Source organism: Benincasa hispida, chromosome 1, assembly GCF_027475165.1.
Source record: "Benincasa hispida cultivar pf3 chromosome 1, pf3_genome.v1.1, whole genome shotgun sequence".
NCBI classification, from domain to species: domain Eukaryota; kingdom Viridiplantae; phylum Streptophyta; class Magnoliopsida; order Cucurbitales; family Cucurbitaceae; genus Benincasa; species Benincasa hispida.
In genome coordinates, this window is record NC_143478.1 from 36364484 (window position 1) to 36392478 (window position 27995).

Genomic DNA, 27995 nt, shown 5'->3' on the forward strand with positions numbered 1-27995 from the left:
AGTACTTGGTTGCAAGTTCTTATAAGGACTCCACATTCCGAACAACTCGCATAGGAGACCGCCACAAATCAATAATAAATAAAAAACCATCCTTCAAAAAATGTGACTGTCACACCTCTCCTCTAATTGATAAGCTGATCGAGTCGACTCTCTTCATATTCACTTCCCTCAACAAACCCATGGTGGACAAATGGGTTGTTGAATACGACGTCAGTGTCTACATATCGCCCAAGAATTGTTCTTTTGAACATTTCTAACTGTTGTTGGGTAAACTTTTCCTTCACAGTCTTACTGGCATTTGCAATATGGGCCAAACTCGTTACCTACCCGAAACATTAATCGATTTCACATATTTTGAAAACTTGTGACATCTTAAATTATTCCTGTATGAAATGAACATTCAATTTATCAGTTAATAGGTTCTTAAAAAAACCAATAAACATAACATTATGTAAGTCTTATCAGTCTCACTCTCGCTAATAACGCTATTGCTGGTATCGATCTTGCTTATTGTGTTATCGCCTATCATGCTTCCACTGATCTCGCTCTCATTTATCTTACTCACCTTCACTGAACCATGTCCCTCAACATCCTTTACCTTATCTAGCTTTAACTATATCTCGTTTTCGTCCTCAATGCCATATAACACATCGTACCCCAAAAAACAAATAAGAATCATAAAGATACGACCGATTACTAAACCTCGAGGACCGACCGATTCCAACCCATAACCCAAATAGACACAGCATGCAACACAAATATTAAATTTACTCACTTAAGAGATTCGATTTGTCGTCAACAGATAGACAATTTTGCAAGGAATGTTTGATGGATTTTAAATGCAGTGAAATCATTTAGATTATCGAACATGGAACGAGCAACACAAAAAAGTCGTGGCATTTGAAGAATTTTTTAATAAAAGTATATTAAAGACAAGGGAAGAAGAATTTTGTAATCTAATATGATGATAACGTCGACAGAGGATCATTTGATGTCATTCGGCATTTTATGCCCGAATATTGGATTATCCCTAAAAATCTTCCAATTAAATTGAAATGGAATATCATCCCGCCAACACAACCCGCCATCTTTCCCCTTTTCATTGTTCACTTTTTGGGGCTCGCATTCATCGTCGGCGAACACCCACTTTGATTTTGTCTCTGTTTCACCGTCTGGGGCTTACATCCACCGGACGATCCACCTCCGTCACCTTCTGCTATCCTCATTTCCTAACTCTCCACAGTCCTCGCCTCTGAGTCTGATCGCAAGGTACAGCTTTCGTTCTCCTTGATCTCTCCATTTCTTCCCCCTCCTTCTCGCAAGAACGTCAAGATGGCGATGTTAATAACTATACACAGCAATGTTTTGGTTCATTAAAATGCTTAATCAGCATTCACTATCTTTCCTTCTTACTTTTAGTTGCATATGAAAAATTTAGAATCGAAGTGTTGTTGTGTTTCAGGGCATTGATCCCTAGGCATCCGTGTGAATTCAAGTATTGAGGAAGAAAACATGCGAGAAGAGTAGCTGCCTTGGTTCTTACTTATTACATCTCCTTTACGTATTATCTTTAGTGTTTAACTCCAATTGGTATGTATGCTGCAGTCAAGGCAATTCAGGCGACGATCTCAAATTTGGTGGTAAATGTCCTAGCATGAATTGGTTGGAACACTCAAAAGCACATAAAGATTTCACATGCCAAAAGAAGTTTCTGTGCTCAAATTTTCTCTTCTCTCTACCAGAACAAAAGCCTTCTACTATAGGAGCAACTGACAATGGGTATCTATCCCATTAATTGGCTTAACTTTCATATATCCTTATCAAAGTGCTCATACCCTTTGCCTTATTGTCATTAAATAACGACAATTCGTTGTCCGTTTTCTTTTCCCTTCTGCACTAAGTTTCCCAGTTAATTTGACACACCCTTCTTTGCGATTGCTATTTTCCCTCCTGTTTGAATGCACGTGGCATGACAAAGCATTTGACTTTTCCGATTTCTTACTGAACTTTAATTATTTTCTCAACCAATGTCTCAGACCTATATTTTATTTTTAACTATATACTATCTATTGAATGTCATAATTAAAGCCATTATATTGATTGAACGTTGGCTAGAAAGTCAGTAGGGTTGTTAACTATAAAATAAGAGTGACAGAAGAAAAAAGAGGTTCTATTCCTCATGATTGCCTCTCTCTCCAGTCTCCCTCCCCTTTTGTGTTTGGTAGCTTCCTTGGTAGCCATCATGCCTTTGCCCTCTCCTGAGCTATATATAGTCTTTGTTGATCTTTAATTTTGTTTCTTTTGGATTTGGATAGTAGACCTTATAACTTTAGACCTTTCTTGGTAACTGTAGAAAGGATCTATTGAAGTTAATTATATAGTAAATTAGAGGAAACCAAACCAAACCAAAAGTGGGAAAGAGATACTTTCTGATGAGAGCTCTGTCTTGCAATCATGGTTATTCATCAACCTCCTTTCCTTTCCCTGAAGCCTAAAATTCTTACTTGAATTTCAAAGTATAGACTATGTATTGGGTTAAAAAGATGTTGCTAATTTAATTTTTTTAGTTTATGAATTTTCATCCATAGATTTTCAAATACTATGATTTAACCCTTAGTTTTGCTAAATAGTTTTCATTTAGCTATTGCTGTTATTTCTGTTAGTTATGGAAAATCCTAATTTTGAAAAAAATAAAAATTGAAAACCTCTCCTTGAAACCTGGTACTAAATAAAACTATTTGCAAATAGACACTATAGTGTAAAGTCATGGACTTAAATTGTTACTCAAAAAAATTCTACCAAAAATGAGTTATTAGCAAAGTGTTTAATCTTGATGACTTGGGTGGAAAGACATTTGATGTTACCAAATAGAGATGATTGTCAAGGTTGATCTTATTTCTCTCTCATTAAAGTTATCATTGGGAGACTTTGAATTGGATGGAGAATATATTTAGCTTGGAAGGCTCTTCCACCCCAAGCTATGTTGTCTTTGAGAGATCATTTGCTAAAATAGCTTCCTCTAACTACCCCATGAACCTTTAAAATGCTATTAAAAGAATCCACTTAGACGGTGATTACATCCTTTGGAATTTTCTTTTTGTTGTCCACGGGAGATTTTTCAACAGTAATTGATTTGGAATACTACCAACCTTATGAAAATTGAACAATCTTCTTCGTTCTAGTAACCTTTTCCATGTGGTGAAGCTATGTTCTGACTAGTGAATTGTGCAAAATTTTGTTTTGAAATTTGAGACAGTGGATGTTTTGAAGCACTTGAGAGGTTCTGTCACCCCCTCTCATAAAAGTTGGATCTAGGTTAATATTATGCTCCTAAACTGGTTGAATTTGAACTCTTTCACATCATAGGAAAAGATGGTGGTGACTGGTGGCTTTCTAGGCTGTGTTGTCAAAGCTGTAAAATTGGATATCATCATAGCCCTTAAAAAGATTGAACAGAGCTTTGTTCATTTCATCCCCTCTAGTGCTAATTTTACTCCATCTTTCGGTCATCTTGCTATAATTCTTGTGGTTCCTTTTGACAAATGACAACTCAAAGTTCTTAACCGGAGAATTGGATGAATTCCAAACCTTCATGGTTCCTTTACTTTTGAGAAGCAACCATTTCGTAAGTATTGAGACCAATAATCTCTGTCCATTTGATAATCTTGGTTTAGAGCTTTCCTTTGGTCTTTATCCTTGGAAAGGAAAAGAATATTTTTGGGAGGGAAAAACACCCTTTTGAGATCTTTTGGGAGAACTTGTCTTTGTGGCTTTCGTCTTTGTGCAAACTTATTCCTGTAATTCCATCTATATCTTCCTTTGAACCAATCAGTGGCCTTTTTCTTTAACTTACTGTCACTGAACGTGGCTCATCTTTATATTTCATTTAACAATGAAATAGTTTATTATCACACATACAAAAATAATTATAAATTTAAGGAAGATTTGCATCGAGGGAAGAATAAAAAGCTTGTAATTTCAAATTCATAGGAAAATTGGTTTCTCCACTCTTGGCATTGGTTTGATTGTCTCCATAATTTATTAGTTTTTTCTTTTATCGTGTTTAGGAATTTGGCCTGTGAAATGCTGAATCCTCAAAGAGTACAAAGGTCACAGATTGAAAAGGTAAAATCACAACTTCATAAAAAAAAGAAAGGTAAATCACAAGAAAGATTGTAACTAAGAATAATTTGTGGCAAGCCGAGTGTGTGACATAGCCAGGTTTTATCAGTTTGGAGGCTGGTTTTGTAGGTTGCCTCCCTTTTTGTGGGCTCTACTTCTTTGAATCTCCTTGTATCCTTTTGTTTTTTTCTCGATAAAAGTTCGGTTATTGATTGAAAAAAAGAAAGAAGAATAATTATCTCATCTATTTCCACCTTTTTTTTATGTGAAAAAACTTATAACTACATCATGTATCCAAAAAAAGTCACGATTAGTTTCTTGATCACAGAAGATTCTAGGGTTTATGTTGAACCACAACCTCCAAAGGAGCGCAAAGATCCCACTGAACGGAAGGATTTTCGTCTGAACATTTAAACAGAACTTTCAACTAACTGTAGAACCGCATGTTAAGCTCTCTTGCATTTTGAACCAACTAAGTAGTCTCCCCCCACAATCAACAACAAAGGGACAAAAGAAAAAAAAAAGTGCATCAAAGACTTCTCACTATTTCTACAAGAAACACATCAATTAGGAGAGAGAACACAATTTCGAAGGATTTTCTGGATTCTGTAGCAAGTATTTAGCCTTTTAAAAGAGAAGATGTATAAGAAAACATGGATTTTCTTAGGACTAACGACCTTTCAAATAAGATCATATTTTTTACTTTCAGGAGCCATTATTTTCGAGCTACCGCAAAACATGCCATCCCTCTGATTCGGTCTAAAATGCTGAGGCTTGTTCAAAAGAGTAACCTAATTATCAAAGTCAGCATTGACCAAATTTCTTCTAAACTTAAATCCCACACATAAAGAGAAGTAGGCCAACACTGACAAACCAAAGAATCTTTGTAATCACAAGTCTGAAAAGCCTAGGAAATTCCAAACAAAGGGGGTCAACCAACCATTTGTCCTTCCAGATTTATTATTCCTATTCTTATTATTATTGTTATTTTATTTTTAAATAAATAGAAACGATTGCTTTCAACATATTTGAACTTTGTAAACTTACTTTGATTCGAAATGTTCTCTCTTCTCTCCATAATCTCTTCCCCTCTCTGTTCATCTTCGACCACCCATCCTGCTGATTACAGCAGCCATGAAACAAACCTCTGAAACCACCATTACAACCCACCATGGCTGCTACATAGTTTTTGTTAAATCATTGATTGACCCAAAAGCTTAAGCTGATGAGTGAAGTTAAATATAATATTAAATCATCTACCCCTCATTTGTGGACTTGAAATATAAAACTTGCTAAAGTCTTTGAAAACGAAGCCCTCTCACTTGAGTAATTACAAAAAGTCTTTGAAAACGAAGCCTAAAGAGAAACATGAAACTTCACAAAGACCAGAGATCACTGGAATCCTTATTGACCCCCCTAAACACTTCGTTATCAAGCACATCCCAGCAAGCCACATGAAGCGCCTGTTCCAAAACAAAGGCAGATTCTATCTGGGTAGTGTTCCTCTATACCACTGACCTTGCTAAAGTAAAAACAAATTATTATGGCAATTCTATTTCCTGTTCATCCTTAGCTAATTGTTTTTTTTTTCTTGTATAAGATGGAAAATTGGAGTTACCTCCAGCACAACACTGGGAATACTCATTTTACGAATAAACTATTTCTTGTGTTTCATGGCAGGCCTGGAATGTTCTTTCAAATATTCAGATTTCTTGTAGACACTATGCCAGACCTGGAAAAACTAGACAAGTTAAGGATGTTATTGCTGACTTTCTTCCTGATACTGGGAGAGATACATCAAATAGTTTGTCTGATGTCAACCCTGGTTCTCAATATAAGAAAGTACATAAAAATTTTAGTGACTTCAATGTTGATACAACTAAACCTTCAAGTTTCCTGTCGAATCTTTCTGCATCATCAAGTAATATTAAAGTTATGGAGGCCCAAAATGATGTAGATGGGAATAATATGGCCAGACTGCGGACGATCAATCATTCTCATTCTCAGAGGTTGGATAACCAGAGAAATACATGTTCCTCATTTTTGGAGGATGAGGATGACGACATAATAGAGGTAATCTTAATCCATACTTATTATTAGTAAATTTAGACACACTTCTCTTGGTTTTCTGGAATGACTTCTAGCTCTGTTTCTCTTGGCAAACTCACCACAACTATCTGAAATTTGAAATGACATTTTATTTCTGAAATCGGCTCAATTCTAATCTCTATTGTACAGGAAACAACAAACAGTTAGTTTATGGGTGCTTGGGTGGGTTAATATATACGCACACACACATGTATACATATAGTATTGTCCTGTGGATCCCAATTTTTGTTCTAGTAAAACTGGCTGGCCAATGTACCACTATCAGACCTTCCTTGCATTTGAAATTTCATGAATTGAGTGCTTTTGGTTACAGAATATTGACGTGGACCAAATTGTTGAACAATACCAATCACAGGCAGCCTGCACACCGCAACCTTCGGTTTCTAAGCTTCCACCAATTACTACAACAATTGAGAAAGATAATGTTGCCAGACAAGAGGAATCTAATTTTCCAGATGAGTTGTGCACGAATTGCAGTCATGGTTTCAAGGTCTGGAAAATTGTATTTTATCTTTATCCAACGTTTTTCTGCTATGATATTTTGTTCAGGATTCATTGTTACCAACTTACCTTACAGATAGAACTATGCCCAGAAGCTTCAGGTCATTTGCAGGAGTTGAAAGATAGGCTAATCTCAATATCAAATGATCTACTTGATAATGTTAATAACCTGAGCCCAGTGCAGATTGATAAGCTTCGGCAAGAAAGGTTTGCTATCCAGTATCCAATCCATTTTATAAATATAAGTTTATGTAAAATGTTAAACTTGCATGCACATAGGTATATAAACAAGGACTAAAAGAAAATTATAGAATGAATTTGGCTGCATCTATTTATGTACAAGTAGAATAAAGTTATTTGCCTTTTGTATAGTAGTTTGGTTGTCTGTTACTTATCTATATACATAAAACATAAGAAATGGGAAGTTGAATTATTGTTTCCATTTATTTTCAGGATACATGTAAATAAACAAATTCAGCTACTAGAAAGACATAGTTCTCTCCATGCTGCTAATGAGGAAAGGCATAGGTCTCATCTTTTGGCAACAACAGTTACTCCGAAGACTTTTCATTTTGAAACACCTCAAGGAGTTGAATTCATGACTGATTCAAGACTAAATACTTCTCACGTTCATCTACACTGTGAGCCTAGAAGGATTGAGCCATGGAATTCAATGGGTTCATCCTATTCAGATGAACGATTTGGAATGTCATCTGGTCCAGCGGAGAGAGAACCATACATCCCAAAAGTGATTGATGTCAACTATATCGAAGGTTCTAATGACAGAAAGTGGAGCAGCCAGAATTTTTCTTGGATGAAAGAGTTGGAGGTGATACTCTAAGGCTATTAAGCTTCTGACTTTTTCTATGCCCATTGCCTTTATCTTATATATAGATATATGTATTTTTTTTTTTTTTTTTTTGCTTTAAGGCTAATAACAAAAAAGTGTTCGGTAATCACTCATTTCGTCCAAATCAAAGGGAGGTCATTAATGCTACAATGAGTGGGTATGACGTCTTTGTTTTAATGCCAACTGGAGGGGGAAAGAGCCTAACCTACCAGGTAAATGAACATATCTCAAAACCTCTAGCACTTACCATTTTGTTTTCCGTTCGACACTCAAGTTGGTCCACCATTTATATCTCGATTAACCTTGAATTTTGATTTTGGAGCTCTACGTGCCTGCTATCATACAAGTTTTTCCAGTGCTATGAATATTTCCTCATTGTTTGCTAGGAATTTGGCATTCTTGTTACATGATTGGAATTTTAAATTACTATTTGGTTTTTCTGCAGCTCCCTGCTTTGATTTGTCCCGGTGTAACATTGGTGATATCTCCACTTGTGTCTCTTATTCAAGATCAGATCATGCATCTAACGCAGGCAAGTCTGACCTTATGATGATTTTCTTATGGTATTTTCCTTCTAAAACTAATTATATCACACCATAGGCAAACATATCGGCTGCTTACCTAAGTGCCAATATGGAGTGGAGTGAACAACAAGAGATTTTTAGAGATTTGAGTTCTGATTGCTCCAAATACAAGCTTCTGTATGTCACGCCAGAAAAAGTTGCTAAGTAAGTATTGCCTGTTGTGTTCTTAGTGTAATAACTTAATTCATTATTTTTACCTTTTATAACATGTTCTTTGCTAGTGAATTACGTTAATATGATATAAGACCGAATGAACTACTTAGCTATTTTAAAATGACGAGATCAAGTTGATGCTTCCAGGACGTAAAACTCTTAAATAAGGCTAATAATGTTTGTCTCTAGGATTGGTCCCTTTCATTTCTTTTTGCATGTTTATCACTGGCATATAAACATACTCGAAGATGAGAATCTCTAATTTCATGTCAATCATTGGCAGTGTTTCCTCTGGTTTCTTTGCATTAGCTTAGCTCCGCTGAGTCTCATGAACGTGCTAGGTGCGTTTGATAACCCAAATGGCATAACCAACCATTCAAAGAGGCCTTCATTGGTTTTGAATACAGTATTTTCATTCATCCCCTGACCTAATTTGAATTTGGTGATAGCCACTATGGAGATCTATTTTGGAAAAGATTTGAGCACCTGCTAATTAGTCTAGGAGATCACTTATTCTAGGGATGGGAAATCTGTATTTGATATTGATTTTATTTATGGCTCGACGATCAATACAAAGGCGCCAACTACCATCCTTTTTTGGGGCTAATAGAGCCAGGACAACACAGGGACTTAGGCTAGGTTGGATGTGCTGTTTTTTGAGGAGGTCTTTGATAATTTCATGAAGTGCTTGTACTTGGATGTGCTCATTTTGTAATGGGGAAGATGTGGAAGTGAGGCACTGGGTATAAAATCAATGTTATGTTGAATGTCTCTTGAAGGAGGTAAGCCCTCTGGAATTTTGGTGAGGTTGGGAAAATTGGTAAGGAGATTGTCAACCCTACTGTCTATCAGATTTGGTAAAAGGGGGGCAGTGGAGAGATCTTTAACCATTAAGGCTAAAGTAAAGGTGGGTGCTATTTCTAGAGCCTTTTTTGTAGACAAAATGGAAAATAGGCTGCCTTTAGCCCTTCCTAAAGTGGAAGAGGAAGTTGTTGTAAGATCTTGGAGAGGTAATAGAATAACCTTCTTACCTAACCAATCGAACTCATATGTATTTTCATGGCATTTGTGGATGACCTTTATGTCGTATTGCTATGGTCGACCAAGAAGTAGATGACAAGCATCCATTTCTATAACATCACATATAATTTGATCTTTGTAGTGTGCACCAATAGACAAAGCCACTGTGCATATTTCATTAATCACTGTTTCACCACCCCTTTTAATCTATCCGACCTTATATGGATGTGGATGCAGATCAACCTTAAGTTTCAAAGCTTGAACTAGCTTTTTTGAAACCATGTTCTTACTGCTGCCACTGTCGATGATAACTGTGCACACTTTACCTCGTATGGTGCACTTTGTTCGAAATAATGAATGTCTCTAGGGGTTGCTCGGGGTTGTTGAGGATAAAAGTACTTTTTTGGATAACACAAGATAGTTCATCTCCAACATCCGGGTTTGTTCAAGCTATACCATCCTCTTCCTCTAGCTCATCTTCTTCCTCCAAATGTGTTTCTTGGATTGTTAGGGTTCTTCTTCTTGGACAGTCATTTGGTAGATGTCCCATTTGTTCGCACCTAAAACATTTACCAAGGTTAGGTCTGTTATAGGGATTGGAATTCTTATTTGGAAGATTAGAAATACTTCCCTTTGCATCTGTGTCTTGTCGTGGAAGGTTGTCATTTGCTTTGCTTGAAGGAGAGTGTGCTGTAAGAGGACTTGTGTCTGAAGCCAAGGTTGATTTTCTTGAACCACCATTTGTTATTTCCCAATTGGTCCTTCTTGCTGTCCATCTTTTCTGCTTTTGGCTTTCATCTTATTCAATGGTTGTGGCCACCGAAACAACTTCTGAGAGACTTGTCATTAGATGGAGATGTGCCTTTTCTCGAATATCTTGTCGAAGTCCATCAAGAAACCGAGCTATTTGTTGGTTCTTCACTCTCAGCAAGGTTGTTTCTTGCACTTAGCCTTTGGAACTCTTCCGTATACTCTTCAATGCTTCTTGACCCCTGTTTGCGATGTTGAAATTGACTGTATAACAATCTTTCATAGTTAAGTGGAAGAAATCTCTTTTTCACGAGTTTAAGCATTTTTGGCCAGCTTTGGATTGGAGTTGATCCCGCCATGCGGATGCTCCATTATTTAGTTTAAATGACACAAGTTTTACCTTTCGATCCTCGGACGTGCCCATGTAGTCAAAAAGACTTTCTACCTCCTTCACCCAATCGAGAAAAACTTCAATATTCATTCGTCCATTGTAAGTAGGGAGGTCAATCTTCATTTTGTATTCAGAATCTTGTCTTCACAGAGGTCCTCTTTGCCTTCCCCTATACTCGGGCCAATATTGTTCCAAGTCTTGATCATCCTCTTGATCTTGGTTGTTGTATTGAACCTCTGTCTATAAGGCTGGCGTGTTCTCCCAATTTTGTGTGTCTTCTTTTGAGGAATCAAAATCAAACCCTAAAAGGTTTTGTGGCATTAGTATGGCTTGCTGATGAGGCCTAGATTGTGTTCTCCTTTGACCGATCCCTCTTAGTTGCATGAATCTTGGAGTGATTCTTGGATGTTCTTGAATTCTTGGAGGGCTGAAAATTTGAGGAACACGGTTCTGTTCACATAAAGTTCTTCCTCTGTGATGGTTATCTCTGAATTTTTTGTGCAATTGTGGTCCCCTAGCCTCAGTTTGGTGTAAAACTCCTCTGCTTTCTTGCTGTTCTTGACTACCTTCTTCTTCTTCTTGAATCTTGGCTTTGGCCTTGTTTGATTTGCTGTTTTCCTTCACAAGGGAGTTTAAGGTCTGCTGCATCTCAGCCATGGAAGTCTGCATCACATTGAAGTTGTTGATCAAGGTTCCTATGGCATCTTCAACTTGGTTCATACGGTGGTCTGGATTGAGGTTTGGATGCTTCCGCATCAGTGGGGAGGGAAGAATCAATGAGTTTGCTGGAGTTTTTCCAGTCATCAGGCCCAACTTCGTGGCTGCTCTGATACCAGTTTTGGTGTAGACTCAAATCTTGGAGAAAATCTTGAAGTAGAGTATTATTGATGATGATAGAATCGTAGACAATGACCCCTTTAAATAAACCCAACGGGAAAGGGTTGTTTCACACCTAACTAACTAACTAATTCTAATCCTAAAACCCCTTTAAATAGACCCAAAGGGGAAGGGTGTTTTCACACCTAAACTAAAAGAAAACAAATTAAATTGCAAATTAATATAAATGGAAATTACAGAATATTCCCAAAATGTCCCTACATCACTAAAGTATGGTTAGCTAGAAACTTGGAAAAAAAATCTAAACAAATAACAACTTATCTCAACTAACTAGATACACCTAAATAAAGATGCTAATAAATATACAAAAGATAATAATACACGGTTCTAGAAATTGAATTAAAAGAAACTGGGGTAGATTTTGAATAGAGGTTGACGAAACTGATGGAGTAAGCTTAATTGTGGCAAACCCGATAAGTTAATGTGTTGATCCATAGGCTAAAATAGTATCACTGAGGATTGGTGATCAAAGATTGAAGAATAAATTAGAATAGCCAGTCATATGGTATGTAGCGAACCTAGAGAACTAGAAAGTCCGGATGGATTTCTTATGATGGAAATGCCTTTATAACAGTCGGTCAAGGGCCAAAGGAAAAATTATATCAGTGGCACACAACCGAAAGAGCAGCATTAAGTTTCTGATGCCCCCCTCCAAAAAAAAAAACTAATTTTGCCTACTTAAAACTGCTGGTAGTTCAACTAATTGCCAAAGCAGTTGATAATGAATTACTGAAACAAACACTTTATAGGCCTCATACATTTTGCACAAAAACAAGTATAAGAAAAAACAGCACTATGTTAACCGCTGAGCAGCAGCAGCCAGAAATTAAGAACGCCTCAGAGGTATCCTCTTTTAGGTGTGTGACTCATATTCAGTGGGAATGCTAATATCAGGAAAGATCTTGTTTTACGCATTATTTGCATCATAGGACTAATATTACGATTATGTAAAAAAATGGCTAAGTTTCAATATAGTTTGGTTTCGACCTAAGAGGATGGGATGCCCTCTTTTTTTCCTGTAATTTTTTTTAATAATACTAAATTATAGTTCAATATCAAATTTAATAAATGAAGTAGAATAAAACCCAAGTAATTCATGAAGACTAGACGGTGGTAGTGATATGAAATCATCATCAGTCATGGTACTTATAAAATGATAATAACCAGTCTATAAAATAATAATGATAAGTATCAAATTGTCAGGGTCTGTTTTGGTGTTTGTGTTCTGGCCTGAAGGGATAGTGATGTAGCTGATAGTCAAGCCTTTTTCGCGGTCAAACCTTTCCCTTAAAAAAAAAGGAAAATCATTCTCCCCTTGTTTTGGTTGCTTGTTTAGTTATTTGGGTCTGTATGAGGTTTATTCCTTGACTGCATTCCTCCCCATCTAGTAAAATCCCGTTTACATTTTTTTCCTTGAATGTCTTGACATTTATTTTTTAATGGTACAATGTATATAATCGATATTGAGATTGGTTCTTCTCCTTTCTTTTTCAATTAATTATTTTGTACAGAAGCGATGTTCTTTTGAGACATTTGGAGAATTTGAATGCTCGTTACTTGCTTGCCAGAATTGTTATTGATGAAGCACATTGCATCAGTCAGTGGGGGCATGATTTTAGACCAGATTATCAGGTTTATCCATAAAAGCTTTGACTTATCTTTTCCACTATCTAAAACAGGCACAAACACCTGAGTAAGGGTGAAGCTTTGATCTCACCCTCAGCCATTTAGGTGGGGAGGTGTGATTTGACATGACCACCCTCAACCATTAGGTGGGGAGGTGTGATTTGACATGACAAAGTTCCAATTGCTGGCATTTCTTTCTTTTGGGTTTTGATAAGAGCTCCTTTACACCTTCAGGGTCTTGGTATCTTGAAGCAGAAATTCCCTAAAATTCCCGTATTAGCTCTAACAGCTACTGCAACAGCGAGTGTAAAAGAGGATGTTGTGCAAGCTCTTGGACTTATTAACTGCATAGTTTTCCGTCAAAGTTTTAATAGGCCAAATTTATGGTAAGTGATGATTGAATGTATGCTCATGTTAGGCTTCTGTGATTTTTTACTAATCTTTTTATCCATAGCATTAGAAATGAAAATAATATTTCTTGAATGACTTGTTAAGTACCTGAAGATCAATCCATTAAGTAGAAAGGGAAGTATAGGACATTTATCATACAGAAACTTTGGATTATTACTATTTCTTTTTGTAAGAAATTAATTTAATTGAAGAGGGCGGCGAAAATAAACTAGCTAAGGACCAAAGCAACTGGACTATGGAAAAGAAAATTTAAGTGGTACAATTTCTTTTTATTATTAACATACTATCAAAATGATAAAAATAGAATGCAAGGGAATATGCTTAATCTTTTATGGAACTAAAATTCATGATGGCTGGGGGATTGAATTAAGCGAAATAATTTAGTTTAATAAAATAACCTTGAAATATTAATATTTTTTTAGCCAACTTCAATCTGACTTTGGGAAAACAAAAATAACATGATTGCTTCTTCTGTAGGAGCCAACACAAGGATACTGTTAGAATTTCTATTATTTAGGAATATTTGTGTAAATATTTATTGTCAATATTTTTCTTTGTAACCGTTATTCTTTTTTCTTATTTATAATGGCCTCTCTTCTATGTAGAAACAGAGAAGACCTATATGTCTATATTGCATATATCAATATACACTAATATAATTTCCTCCCTAAAATTTAATTTGATGAGAGTAGGAGTCCTGTGTTCAAACTCCTGTAATGTCTCCCCAAATTAATATTGATTTCCATTTGTTGAGTTTTCTACAAATTTTTAGGCCTACATTGAGGGAGAGTGTGAAAGTGTTGATATAATTAAATTTACAATAATCCATAAACTTAAGGTTTTGGGTCAATCGGTGATTTAATATATACTTTTCATGCTATTTACTTTGACTGATCTTGCAGGTACTCTGTGATTCCAAAGACTAAGAAATGCGTGGATGATATTGATAAGTTCATCAAAGAAAACCACTTTGATGAATGTGGGATTGTTTACTGTCTTTCAAGAATGGACTGTGAAAAGGTTGCTGAAAGGTTGCAGGTTGGTTTCCTCAGTCTGTTTATATATCTGGAATTTTTACAGCTGAATGTTATCAATGATAACATAAATACAGATTGAAAAAAAACGAGAGTCAACTATCAAGAACCAATGCTCTTGGCTCCCCAATTCCAAACCCCTTTTCCAACGGAAACAAAACCTTACAATGATAATATTAGAAATTAGATAAATTTAACCATTCACATAAGAGTAAAATGCCCCACAATGAAGGTGAACTATACCGTTGAAAAATGAATTTGATTTTGAAGACAAAAGCTGCTCATGGATAGACTGTTTCGAATCAGCTCATATTAAAGCTTCTTCTTTGCGTTCTCTTTCAAATGGTTTTTATGGTTTTTCCTTGTATGGTATTGATTTGAATTGAAATGCTTTTATCATTCCTGTAATTTTCATTTCTTTTCACTCTTTTTGGAGGTTGTATCTTTTGAGCACAAGTCTCTCTTCTTTTCTTTGATGAAAAGTGTTGTTTCTTACTTTAGTGTAGTTTGAGAGTAGTTTTGAAATAGTTAAAATCACGTTTTTTATGTTTAAAATCATTCTGAAATATGTCTATAGTCACTCAAAATTAATTTAATATTTAATTTTACCCTTTTAAAAGCAATTTTCATATCATCAAAATTGTTTTTGAATGATTAAAAATATGTTTAAGAGTGATTTTGAAAATGATAAGTGATTTGAATCATTTTAGAATCACTCCTAAACATAGCCTTATTATTCTAACTACTTTTATTTTAAAAAAAAAACATGGAAGGAAGTGTTAAAATGCACTGGATCTCAAACATCTTCCTTCAAACTCTCTTCTAATAATATTTTCCTATTCCGTTTCAGCCAAATAAACTGTTAAAAGATAGAAAATAGAGAACACTAGGTTTACGTGGAAAACCCTAGAACATGGAGAAACACGATAGAGAGTCTCTTTTATTATTTTTAACACACAATGAAAGTTAGTCATATTTATAGGCTCTAGCAAGCCCTGAAATAAAAAAGGAAATAAACCTAGGGTAAAGTAAAATACTAAAATACCCTTGGGGCTATAAACTATCAACAAAGCCCCTTATTTCCAACACTCCCCCGCAAGTTGGGGTGTAGATGTCAATCAGACCTAATTTGCTAACACGAGTCAAAACTTTGTCTGAGTGACCCTTTGGTGAGATCATCAACAACTTATTGACTAGATGGAATATACGGAATATATATATAACCATTGTCCAGTTTCTCTTTTATAAAGTGTCTGTCAATCTCCACATGTTTCGTTCTATCATGTTGTACAGGATTATTAGCTATGCTTATAGTCGCTTTATTATCATAATAAAGCTTCATAGGTAGAACACTGTCTTGGTGTAGATCAAACAAAACTATCTTCAACCAGATTTCTTCATAGATCCCCAAACTCATAGCTCTGTATTTAGCTTCAACACTGCTTCTAGCAACAACACTTTGTTTCTTACTTCTCCAAGTAACTAGGTTACCCCATGCAAAAGTACAATATCCAGAGGTAAACTTTTTGTCAATAACTGATCTTGTCCAATCAGAGTCGGTATAAGCCTCAATGCATTTCCTATCAGTTTTTTTGAACATCAAACCTTTACCTGGAGAGCTTTTCAAGTATCTTAGAATCCGATTCACAGCTTCCATATGTTCTTCGTAGGATGCCTGCATAAATTGACTAACACTGATAACATAGGAAATATCTGGTCTAGTGTGAGATAAGTAAATCAGTTTTCCCACTAGATGCTGATACCTCTCTTTATCAATAGAATCTTTGTCAATAAAATCTCCTAGTTTCGCATTGCATTCAATAGGAGTGTCAACAAGTCTACATCCAGTCATACTTGTTTCTTTTAATAGGTTAAGAGTGTATTTCTGTTATGAGACAAAGATTCCTTCCTTTGATCTTGCCACCTCCATTCCAAGGAAATACTTTAGATTTCCTAGATCTTTGATCTCCAACTCATCAGCCATTTTCTTTTTCAGCCTGGTGATCTCAGTAGCATCATCTCCTGACAGGACAATATCATCAACATATACAATTAGAACAACAATTTTCCCAGATACTAACATTTTTGTAAACACAGTGTGATCAGAGTGTCCCTGATTGAAACCTTGGGACTTAACAAAGGTAGTAAACTTGTTGCACCACGCTCTCGGGGACTGTTTCAAACTCATATACACCTCTTCTTAATTCACCATTTAGAAGTGCATTTTTCACATCAAGTTGATGGAGAGGCCAGTATTTATTAACATCAACAGAAAGAAGGACCCGGACCGTGTTTAACTTCGCTGTAGGGGAGAAAGTCTTAGAATAATCTATCCCATAAGTTTGAATAAACCTTTTTGCTGTAAGTCTAACCTTGTATCTGTCTAGAGCTCCATCTGATTTATATTTCAGAGGGAACACCTATTTGCACCCAACTGTTTTATGGCCTTTAGGAAGAGCAACAAGGTCCTACGTTTATTCTTTTCAAGAGCTCTCATTTCTTCCATGACAACAGTTTTCCACTTTGGAATTTCCATAGCCATATGTATGTTTTTCGGTATTGTTACTGTATCAAGGCTGGCAATGAACGCCCTGAACCCAGAAGACAGATTATTGTAAGACATACAACTATACATGGGGTACTTGGTGTAGGATCTGGTGCCCTTTCTCAATGCTATGGGCATGTTAAGAGAGATATCATAATCCTCTGGTTTGTCTGATTCCTCATCTGTAATGGGATTTTGATTACATTCAGCCTGATGAAGAATCTCACCCTCTTGTGTTTTTGTCGAAGTCTCATCACTGCTTGCAACCCTATTATTCTCTGCAATTAACATATCATTCCTGTCATTCTCAGGCAAATCAACAATATCATCTTCAATACATAAGTTAATATTATTAGGGCCAGTAGTACCTTGAGCTTGTGTTGGTTCAGATTCATGGATCGGAGCCGGCAGAGCAGTATGGAACACCATTTCCTTTATGAGATTCTTCCTGTAGTAGGTTATCCAAGGGACTTGTTTAGTAGGTAGAATGGTGTCATGGGCACTCAGGATGGGTTCAGGAAGGTCAGTAGGGACTGGAGATGTGGACCAGTTAGTCTCTTCACTAGTACTCTCCCCCTGAAGATGACTAACGGGAAAAAAAGGTTTATCCTCAAGGAACGTTACATCCATGGAAATGAAGTATTTCCGAGAAGAAGGGTGGAAGAATTTATAACCTCGTTGGTGAAGGGGATACCCAACGAAGACACATTTCTGGGCACGAGGCGTAAACTTAGTTTGGTTAGGGCCATGACTAGGAACAAAGACAGTGCACCCAAAAGCTCGAAGAGGAACATCTGGAATAAGCTGCGTGGTAGGATATGACTCCTTGAGGCATTCAAGGGGGGTTTGGAGTTGGAGGACATGGGAAGACATTCGATTAATAAGATGAGCTGCAGTCAGAACTGCACCCCCCATAAGTAAGATGGAAGTGAAGTAGACAGCACGAGAGACTGTCAACCTTAAGAAGGTGACGATTTTTCCTTTCAGCCACTCCATTTTATTGAAGTGTATAGGCACACGAGCTTTGGTGGATAATGCCTTTAGAAGACAGGAAATCACAAAGAGTATTATTAAGGAACCCACGACCATTATCACTACGAAAATTAGCAATTTTGGTGTTGAACCGAGTCTCAATAGTAGTGTGTTGAAATACCGATGAAACCTCAGATTTATCAATGAGGAGAAAAACCCATTTAAGACGGGTATGATCATCAATAAAGGTCATAAACCACCGTTTCCCCGAAGAGGTGATAATACTCGAGGGCCCCCAAATATCACTATGAATAAGGATGACGGGCCGAGAAGGTTTGTAAGGTTGAGATGGAAAGGTGATCCTATGTTATTTTGCACGAATACACACATCACAAGATAGAGAAGAGACATCAACTTTATATAATAAATGAAGAAATAAATATTTCATATATTTGAAACTTGGATGACCAAGGCGAAAATGCCATAACATATAATCTTTTTTTGAAGTTGAAAAATAAGAAGACAACAAACTAGTCCTATAACAATTCATAGAGAAAGCATCATCATCAAGGACATAGAGTCCCCTATTGTGCCGGACAGTGCCAATCGTCTTCTCCAAGCTCAACTCCTTAAAGAAATCATTATCTGGTGAGAATGCAACTTGACAATTCAGATCTCTAGTTATCTTACTAATAGATGGTAAATTTTAAGATATTTTGGGTACATGTAGCACATTCTGTAAAGTTAAACCATCAAAAGGAGAAATATGACCTTTGCCCACCATAGGAGCAAAGGACCCATCTTTAATCCAAATCTTTTCATTACCAGCACTCGGAAGATATGACAGAAAATTATCAGAAGATCTAGTCAAATGATTTGTAGCCCTTGAATCAAGTATCCATGGTTTCTTACCATTTATGCCGAGGAGACTTAAGGATTGAGAGGTACCTGATTGAGCAACAGCCCCAAGAGACACCAGGGTTACTTTGGCAATTCACCTGAGGTTGTGACTGGGGGACACTCGCAGATTCACTCATAAGAGCCTGACCAGGATTTGAGCTGTCATTGGAGGACGTCTTCTGCCATTCGGTGGTCTACCATGTAACTTCCAGTATTGATCTTTTGTATGCCAGGGTTTCTTGCAATATTCACACACCAGGGTCTGTTTCCCATTTTGGTTGTCACTATCAGAACTAGATAATTCCGTACTGAAAGCAGTAGAATCAATAGGAGATACAGTCGTGATATTCATAGCACTGACTCTGTCTTCCTTTAGCGAACCTCAGAACACACTTCCATAAGAGAAGGTATAGGCCTCTGTCCCAGTATACGACCTTGCACTGCATCGAATTTGGAGTTCAAACCAGCTAGGAAATCATATACACGATCGACTTCCTCAATCTTAGAATACTAAACACCTCCATAACGACAATCCCATATAATTTCATGACACAGGTCCATCTCCGGTTAGATTAAGGACAATTTGTTAAAGTATGTAGTGACATCTATCGTCCCTTTTTTGCACTCGTGAGTCTGTTTATGCAGAGTGTAAAGATGAGGCGTATTCTTCCTCTTAGAATATAATTTCTGAACTGCATCCCAGATATCTCGAGTAGTTGCAGCATACAACAACGGTTTCCCTATCTAAGGTTCCATACTATTAATCAGCAGTGATCGAAGCATGGAATCTTCTCTTTCCGAAATGCGCTCTTGAGGATCTCCTGGCCTAGATCTTGGTATCTCACCAGTTAGATACCCAAACTTGTGACGCCCCTCAAGAGTCATTTTAATGGACTGAGACCAGGAGAAATAATTTTGACCATTTAACTTTTCTCTTGCAATTAACCCTATGGAATTTCCCATAGATCCAGACAAATAGTTTGCCTTAGCTAAAATAGGGAAAGAGGTTAACGGATTCTCTAGATACATCGGTAGACTGGAAAGAATATCATAATTTACTATACTAGAATTTAAGTTTGTGGAAGCACCTAGGGCTGCCCCAAGAGCAGCGATTTGTTGTTGAAAACTTGCCTGAAGATTAGCCAACTGTTATTGAATCATTATCGGAAATAAACCAATCGAATCTTGGCGTTCATAACTAGGTGGATCATGATGAGGAAGGCCTGGCGGCTGCAGATAGGTTGCTCGCGGCTGAAAGGGAAAGGAGCTGGGGATTCCCGACGTTGCTGGGGCATAGGAACTACCTCTGTGGTAGGCGTACGACTCACCAATCTCGACTTCAAGGTGTAGGTTTTGGCTACTGGCAGTGAGGCTGGAGGGATAGGCAATGGCAACATTCGATAACAAGGGAGGAACGCCGACGGCATTAGGAAAAAGGGCGGCGGCGCTAGGGTTTCCATTAAAGGGTTGTGGCAGCACTAGAGTTGGACGGATATGCAAGGACTGAAGGTACTGATTAACTGTGCCTGGGACAATAGTAATAACGATGGTATTGACGGTGGCAGAATCAGCGGCAACAATAGTAGCATCGGTGGTCAGAATCGGCAGTAGCGGGGCTGGTGCTGAACTAAGACTATCTTGCACTGCTTGGTTTTTGCCGATGACGGCTAGGGTTTCGTCACCATGCTTCGATACCATGTTAAAAAATAGAAAATAGAGAACATTAGGTTTATGTGGAAAACTTTAGAACTGGGAGAAAAAACCACGATAGAGAGTCTCTTTTATTATTTTTAACACAATGAAAGTTACAACAGAAGTTATATTTATAGGCTCTAGCAAGCCCTAAAATAAAAAAAGAAATAAACCTAGGGTAAAGTAAAATACTAAAATACCCTTGGAACTATAAACTATCAACAAAGCCCCTTATTTCAAACAGAAACCATAGAACTACAAAGAAACATCTTCCATCTCTTGGATACCTGACTTTTTTTCATAGGCTAAATCAAAAGCTTGCAAAAGACACCCCTACACAGCCGGATTCTCAGCTTTGCTTCTGCAAAGAGCATTGTTGTGTGCTTTTTGAAGTTGACTATAGTGATTAAATTATGTACGTCCAACTTCAATAAATTACTTTTCAGGAATGTGGACATAAAGTGGCCTTTTATCATGGTAGCATGGATCCTGCCCAACGCTCCTTCATTCAGAAGCAATGGAGCAAAGATGAAATTAATATAATTTGCGCTACAGTGGCTTTTGGAATGGGTATAACTGATTATTTCTTGTCAATGTATTGATTATTTGAGAAATAACAATTCAACTATGCACTTATTTGGATATTTCAGGTATCAACAAGCCAGATGTTCGTTTTGTCATCCACCATTCTCTTCCAAAGTCGATTGAAGGCTACCATCAGGTAATTAATTGTATGTTGTTTCTTTCAGTTGGTACTGTCTATGTTAATAGTCTTGGTTCAAAATGTTCTAATACATATTGAGAACATAAAAACCAAAATTGGCCTTTGTTTCTTCATTTTTCCATTTTTCTTTTACCAAAATAAGCAGTGCTTTACAGTGCTGTCGGATTATTGAAAGTCTTGTTTCCTATATATATAATGTTGTTGGCTTACTGTGTGTTTCTAATGTTTTAGGAGTGTGGGCGTGCAGGCAGAGATGGTCTGCGTTCATCTTGTGTGTTATATTACAGTTACAGTGATTATGTAAGTTGTGATCATGGACTAATGTTTTACTTTTTCTGGCTGTAAAGGCTATATATTACATTCGCCAGGTTCTTGAAAAGTGGGATTGATTCTAGTATTGATTGCTTATTGCATACCTGTATTTGCCAACACTTGTTGAACATGTATGCAGATACGAGTCAAGCATATGATAAGCCAAGGAGCCACTGAACAAAGTCCCCTCGTATCTGGATATAGTCGTACCAATCTGGCCAGCTCTGGAAGGATACTAGAGACTAACACTGAAAATCTTTTGCGAATGGTACATCAATTCTACCATTCTTTTGTTCCTTTTTTTTAAGGTATTATTAGAATATCAAATCATAATCGATTTATTCCTTATTTGATTATTTTAGGTCAGTTACTGTGAAAATGATGTTGATTGCCGACGTTTCCTACAACTTGTCCATTTTGGGGAGAAGTTTGATCCTGCAAATTGCAAGAAAACATGTGATAATTGTTTGAAGTCCACAAATCTTACAGAAAAGGATGTCACTGATATTGCTAAGCAACTGGTCTGGTGCAAAATTTTGCAGTGTTTTAAATTGTTCTGTTAAACTTGCTTTATTATGCATCATTAGGTTAATTCAAAAAATGATTTGTATGGTTACATTTTGTTTATTGTGAAGGTTGACTTGGTGAGGTCAATGGGGCAGCAATTTTCATCCGCTCACATACTTGAAGTCTACAGGGGTTCCTTGAGCCAGTTTGTGGGTCATGATATAAACTTTTGATTTTTCTGTTGGCTTCGAGTTAGGAATTTATTCTAATTGCCTTTTATGGACAAATCTAGGTGAAGAAACACAGACATGAAAAATTGAGGCTGCATGGTGCTGGAAAACATCTTTTGAAAAGTGAAGCTTCCCGCATATTGCATTATCTTGTTATTGAGGATATCCTTGTGGAAGAAGTGAGGAAAAGTGATATTTATGGATCTGTCTCATCCCTACTGAAGGTGCTAAACCGCTTGCTTCATTCTGTATAATAAATGGAAAAAAAATGATTTCTAAGCTTGTTATCATCCTCTTCCTTCTTTTGGTTTCTTTAATTCTTAATATCCACTTATGATTAGTCGACCCATACCAAGATCCTGCAGTATACTTGCTCATTGAAATCTTTAAATATGTATATGTATATTCTCCTGCCGCCAGTTCTTTTCTAGTTGTCTATATTAAAATGTACATGATATTTCAATTTGTCCTCAGGTGAACGAATCCAAGGTTTGCAGTCTTTTAAATGGAGGGCAGTGTATTACATTAAGGTTAAGCATTTTTTTCCTCCAAATAGTTATTGTTGGCGTACAATTTCTATGACAAGTTGACAACTTATAAGTCATAAGTGAATGCAGTATTCATATTTTTGGTATAAGTAATGGCTTTGCATTGATGTGTCATCTACCTATCATACCCCTTTTCCTTTTAAAAAAAATCTGAAACATTTCTTAATAAAAGAAATTGCGAAAGGAGAGGATGGCAAGATGTGCTGATCCACTCAATAAACTATATAGGAGATCAGGAAAAGGCTGTCCAAAAACTCAGCTCTTTAGCAAGAGTGCTCATAAGTTATAACCTATCCTTCACTGAATTTGGGAAAATAATTGAATTTTATGTATAGAAAAAGAAAAATAACCACTGAAGCATGTACAGATGCTGGGTGGGTTCTGGCATATTGCCAGGACCTATAAGTGATCAGAGACCAATTTTTTGGAACTGAACATATGTAATATATTGCCAGGATCTATAATGCCAGGATGCTGATACTTTATTATTTTTTGGTTATGGCATAATGCCAGGATCTATAATCAGAGACCATTTTTTTTGGAATTGAGCATATGTAATATATTGAATTTGGGAGTATACACGATACTTTATTATTTTCGTAAATTGGTCAAGCCATGCTCTTGGAGATTGCTGAGACATTCACAAACTTTTCCACTACTTCCATAGATTCCTGTGATTCAATTCCAGGAAGTACCTCCATGTAGACTAATTCCTCTAGGTCTCTGTTCGAGAATGCACTTTCTAATGTTAGGTTATGGAGGGAGAAATCTTCATTGAATACGAATGTTAATTATAGTAACTAGTAGGTTTAGTAAGAGCAACAATTGTTGGGAATAATTGTTTGTAACTTTTTTTTTTTTTTTTTTTTAAAAAAAAACTTTCACTCTTTTTAAATTTTTATAATTATTATCAAGAACTTGAAATCTCTTATTTTGTTTTCCTTGTTAGGCTTCTCTTGTTTAGTTTTCAGTTGTGCTTTGAGTTTCATTCTGTTTTATATTTCCTTTCCTCTTAATGAAAGTAAACTTCCAAGCAGAGTCATTATTATGCCTTTTTGTAAATTTCCCGGCATAGTCATTATGTATCTTTGTCTTGCATTTGATTTTTTCTTTGTTTTGTTTGTCTTATATCTTGAGTAGTAATCTCTTTTCATTATTTCAATGTAACATTTCATTTTGTTTTTTGTTTTTTGTTTTTTTAAAAGTTAATTTATTAGTTCTTCAACATAATCTTGCATCGTTTTGTGATTTATAAAATTTTTCTGTAGCCATGCCGTTGGTTTTTCAGTCTTGCAGTCAGGACAATTAGGTGATGCTCGCTATATTAGACAAATATGTCACCATAAATATTAAATATGTTACCATAAGTACTTGACGAACTAGAAGCTTATGGTTTTTCTTGTACAGTTGTACTGTTAGAATTTGATATTTTCAGTTGTTTCCTATATGTTAATTCATTTACTAAATCCTTAGGAATAACAAAAAAACATTGTTGTTCTTCTTTTTGGGTGAGTCATTAGCAATTCCTATTGCTGTAAACACATGTTTGCTACAGAATGAGAGGTTACAATGTTTGTGAAAACACAAAATTATGTGTTTGGCAGACCGTTGGGAATGATCCATAATAACCCAATAGGTTTGCTGTTGTGTTGAAGTCATACTATTGGTGCAGCAGCTGTGGTCCGATTTAATTCCAAAAAGGCTTGTCCTGCTGCCGTTTTTTCCTGTTCTTCTCATTGATCGTTTTTTTAACTCATCTATAAGCTGTATTGTCCTTGCACTATATCTATGCTTAACAATTGAGATTTGACAGCTAATTTGTTTTCTCTGGCACATGACACACTTGCCAGGTTTCCATCAGTTACAAAAACAAATAAACTGAACAAATCTGAAATGACTCCAGCTAAAAGTTCTTTGGTATATGGAAAAATGTATCCCAATGTCGACACTCCAGCACAGCCTCAATCTGAAATTGATGTGGTAATTTATAAAAACTTTGCATAGCATTAAGCAACATGGGTTTTTCTCGATGTTTGTGCTGTACAGTTCGTTACTTGGTTTGTTCCTGAGCAGGAAAATGATTTTGTTTTCTTACTGCAGCAACTCTCAGCAAAATTATATTCCTCTTTGCGGATGCTTCGAACTAATCTCGTTAAAGAGGCTGCAGACGGTGTTATGGCGTATCATATATTTGGGTAGGTTCTATTTCACTTTGTTATCTCTCGTAAAGATCTCTCTCTCTCTCTCTTCTTCTTCTTCTTCATCTTCTTTACCCTTTTTTTCTTCCCTTAATTTTTCTAAAGGGAAACTTCGGTGACTATTGTCTAAAAGTAATTACAAGAGAGTTGGACAAGATTTCCAATCCTGGTTATTGGAGACTACAGAAAGGTTCTTTAGTTTGTTATGTTTCAGTATAGAACTAAAGAGATCTTTGATGTCCAAAATAAGCCACAGAAAATTATTTGACGTCATACACTTGGACTCTTAAAACATATCTAGGATTTTTCTATTTCTCTTCTCAAATGTCCCAAACATATTTCTTACTCTCAAGTCAATGGTTAAAGAGGTTCCTCCATATGGATGAAGATCATGAGATAAATGCTGAAGGTGACTTGTATCTTCTTTTGCCACCTCGCACAAATCATATCTCAAGGACATCGATGTGCGTTTTTGTATGTTCTGACTAATTTTCTGTCACTTCTGCTTGTATTCACCATTTCTAAGATGAGGTTGGATCTATTGTTGATATTTAGGTATAAGTGGGTGAAGATTATTTTCGCATGTCATGATCGTTGTTTGGTGCTTCTGGAAGTAGCATCAAACTTCTTTTAGGAGGGAAGTGCAAGAAAAGATTTGTGCGACTACTCAATGTTTGTAATTGGGAAGATGTACCCAACTCATATCGCAAGTTAGTTGGTCTGTAGCACTGACTTGTATGGTTAATTGGCCAGTAGTTGCAGGGAAGGAGAATAAAAAGAGAAGAGTAGGTAAGGGAAGGGAAGAGGGTATGGAGTACATGGTAGTAGGAAAGTAGTCAAAGTCTAAGACATGTTTGGAAGGGATTTTGGAATGACTAAAATCACTTTTGACTTGTCTAAAATCACTTTTTTTTTCTTAAAATTGTGATGTTTGACAAGGATGAGAAAGTAATTTTGAAAAGATCCAAAAACACTTAAAAGTGATTTCCTATCAATCACTTGGGAGGTGATTCCAACTTCCAAGTGATTTTTGTTAGGTGATCGAGTGTCTGTTTGGATTAACTTGAAAAAGAAAATGTTTTTCAAAAAATTTTATTTTTATTTAAACACTTTTAATAAAAATTAATTAAAATACACTTGAAAAACTATTTTGAATGATTATCAAATATTTCAATTTCTTTTAAAATGACTTATTTTTTAAACTAAATACTTGAAAATGTATTCCAAATACACCATGAATGGTTTTCTTTTTAAAAAGATTATAAATTCATTATCTTTCCATTTCACTTTATTCTGTCATAATTTTTTTTGAAAAATTATATTTTCATCTCTATTTCTCTCTATTTTTTATCCTTTACCTAATTTTCTCCCACTAAAGTTTTTATTTATTTTTATTAATGTTTACCTCTAATTTTTTTTTATTATTATTTTTAAAATATCATTTTTCTAACCTTTTTTTTTTTTTTTTTCTCTCCAACCTTTTCTCTTTTAACCTTTTCCCTTCTCTAGTATTTTCTTGACCTCTTTACCTAACGCTGTTCTTCGCTCTCAAGTTTTTCTTTTTGAAGTTATTCTCCACAATTTTTTTGTCATTCTTAATTTTTTTTTTTATATCTCTCTATCTTTATTTTTCCATCTTGGAATTTCTGTTGTCTACTAAATTTCTCATCTACCTACATTTTTTTCTTTTTGAAAATTTTCTCTAGCTGTCTATTCTCTCTCTCTTAAACTTTGATATTTCTCTCTATAAAATTTTCTCTCCCTCTAATTTTTTTCAATCTCAAATGTAATGTCTTTTTTAGTAATTTGATGATTCTAAAACTACCTTTGAAAACAAACTATCAACCATTTAAAAATACTTTTAATTAAATTTAAATCATTTGTAAGATATAGAATCAAATATTAACTTGATTTGTCACACTTTTCAAAAACTGATTATAACATTGATTCTAAAAGTCAATCTTGAGCATGCATTCAAGTCATCGAAAATCTCTTGAAAAAAAAGTCGTTGAAAATCATTTTTTAAAATTGTTGTACTATAATTTTGTAAATTCTTTTTGATCTGATATAATTCTTCTTTCGTTTTGAAATATAGTTAGGCTGCATCATGGTTTTGTTGAGATATTGTTATTTTCTTCTTAATATTTCTGTTTATGCTCGAATTCTTCGTGACATGCTGATTAGTTGATTACATTTCTCCTCTCGATCTAGAAATGCCACATTGCAGCAGATAAGCCGAAGAGTTCCCAGATCGAAAGAAGAATTACTTGATATCAACGGCATTGGCAAGTAAGTTTTCCGGCTCTTTGTCTTCAGAAATTTAATTTACTCTATAGTATAAAACATTTGACAAAAAAAAAAAACTCCTTGATTTAGGGCTAAGGTAAGCAAGTACGGTGACCGTATTTTGGAAACCATAGAATCTACCATAAAGGAATTCTATGGGGCAGAGAAAAATGGAAGCAACAGTAATGACAGTAACGATTCTGTAAAGAGAAGAAGAAGTGGAAATAAAGATTCAGATGAATATTTAGAGGAAAATGATGCCACTAAAAGCTTCGATAAATCAAAGAAAAGGGCAATAACAGTTCAGAACAAAGTTCCTAAAGTCCATAATTCTTCGAGGCCAGAAAATCCTGATCAATTTTTTGACAGTGAGTTGGATTTTGATGACAGTTATTACGAAATTCATGACTTGGAGGTAGACAATAACCTGGATAATCATAATGATGGAAGAGTATTACCTCCTTGGTCTTAACAGAAATTCTGGTTGGTATCTATATGCTTTTAGATGAAAAGTTTAAGTTTAAATATTACTTTGGATCCTGTACTTTTGGCTTTGGTTCATTTTGATCCATATATTTTTAAAATGTGTATTTTGATTCTTGTACTTTCAACTTTAGTTCATTTTAGTCTTTG

General features: G+C 35.8%; 1 protein-coding gene across 1 annotated transcript; it reads left to right on the forward strand.

Annotated features, from left to right (window-relative positions):
• Positions 1–1076: 1076 nt before the first annotated feature.
• On the forward strand, positions 1077–27966 carry RECQ4A (DNA helicase (RECQl4A)). Its single transcript, XM_039021428.2, has 26 exons — positions 1077–1269; positions 1463–1523; positions 1606–1779; positions 4068–4125; positions 5803–6195; positions 6545–6721; positions 6809–6939; positions 7186–7561; positions 7663–7794; positions 8028–8114; positions 8183–8310; positions 12889–13009; positions 13238–13389; positions 14317–14452; positions 21004–21127; positions 21208–21278; positions 21513–21581; positions 21733–21861; positions 21956–22114; positions 22229–22309; positions 22393–22554; positions 22805–22860; positions 24729–24858; positions 24979–25073; positions 27288–27365; positions 27453–27966. The coding sequence occupies exons 2-26, from the start codon at positions 1513–1515 to the stop codon at positions 27832–27834; spliced, it is 3612 nt and encodes a 1203-aa protein (XP_038877356.1). The 5' UTR covers positions 1077–1269; positions 1463–1512; the 3' UTR covers positions 27835–27966.
• The last annotated feature ends 29 nt before the right edge of the window (positions 27967–27995 follow it).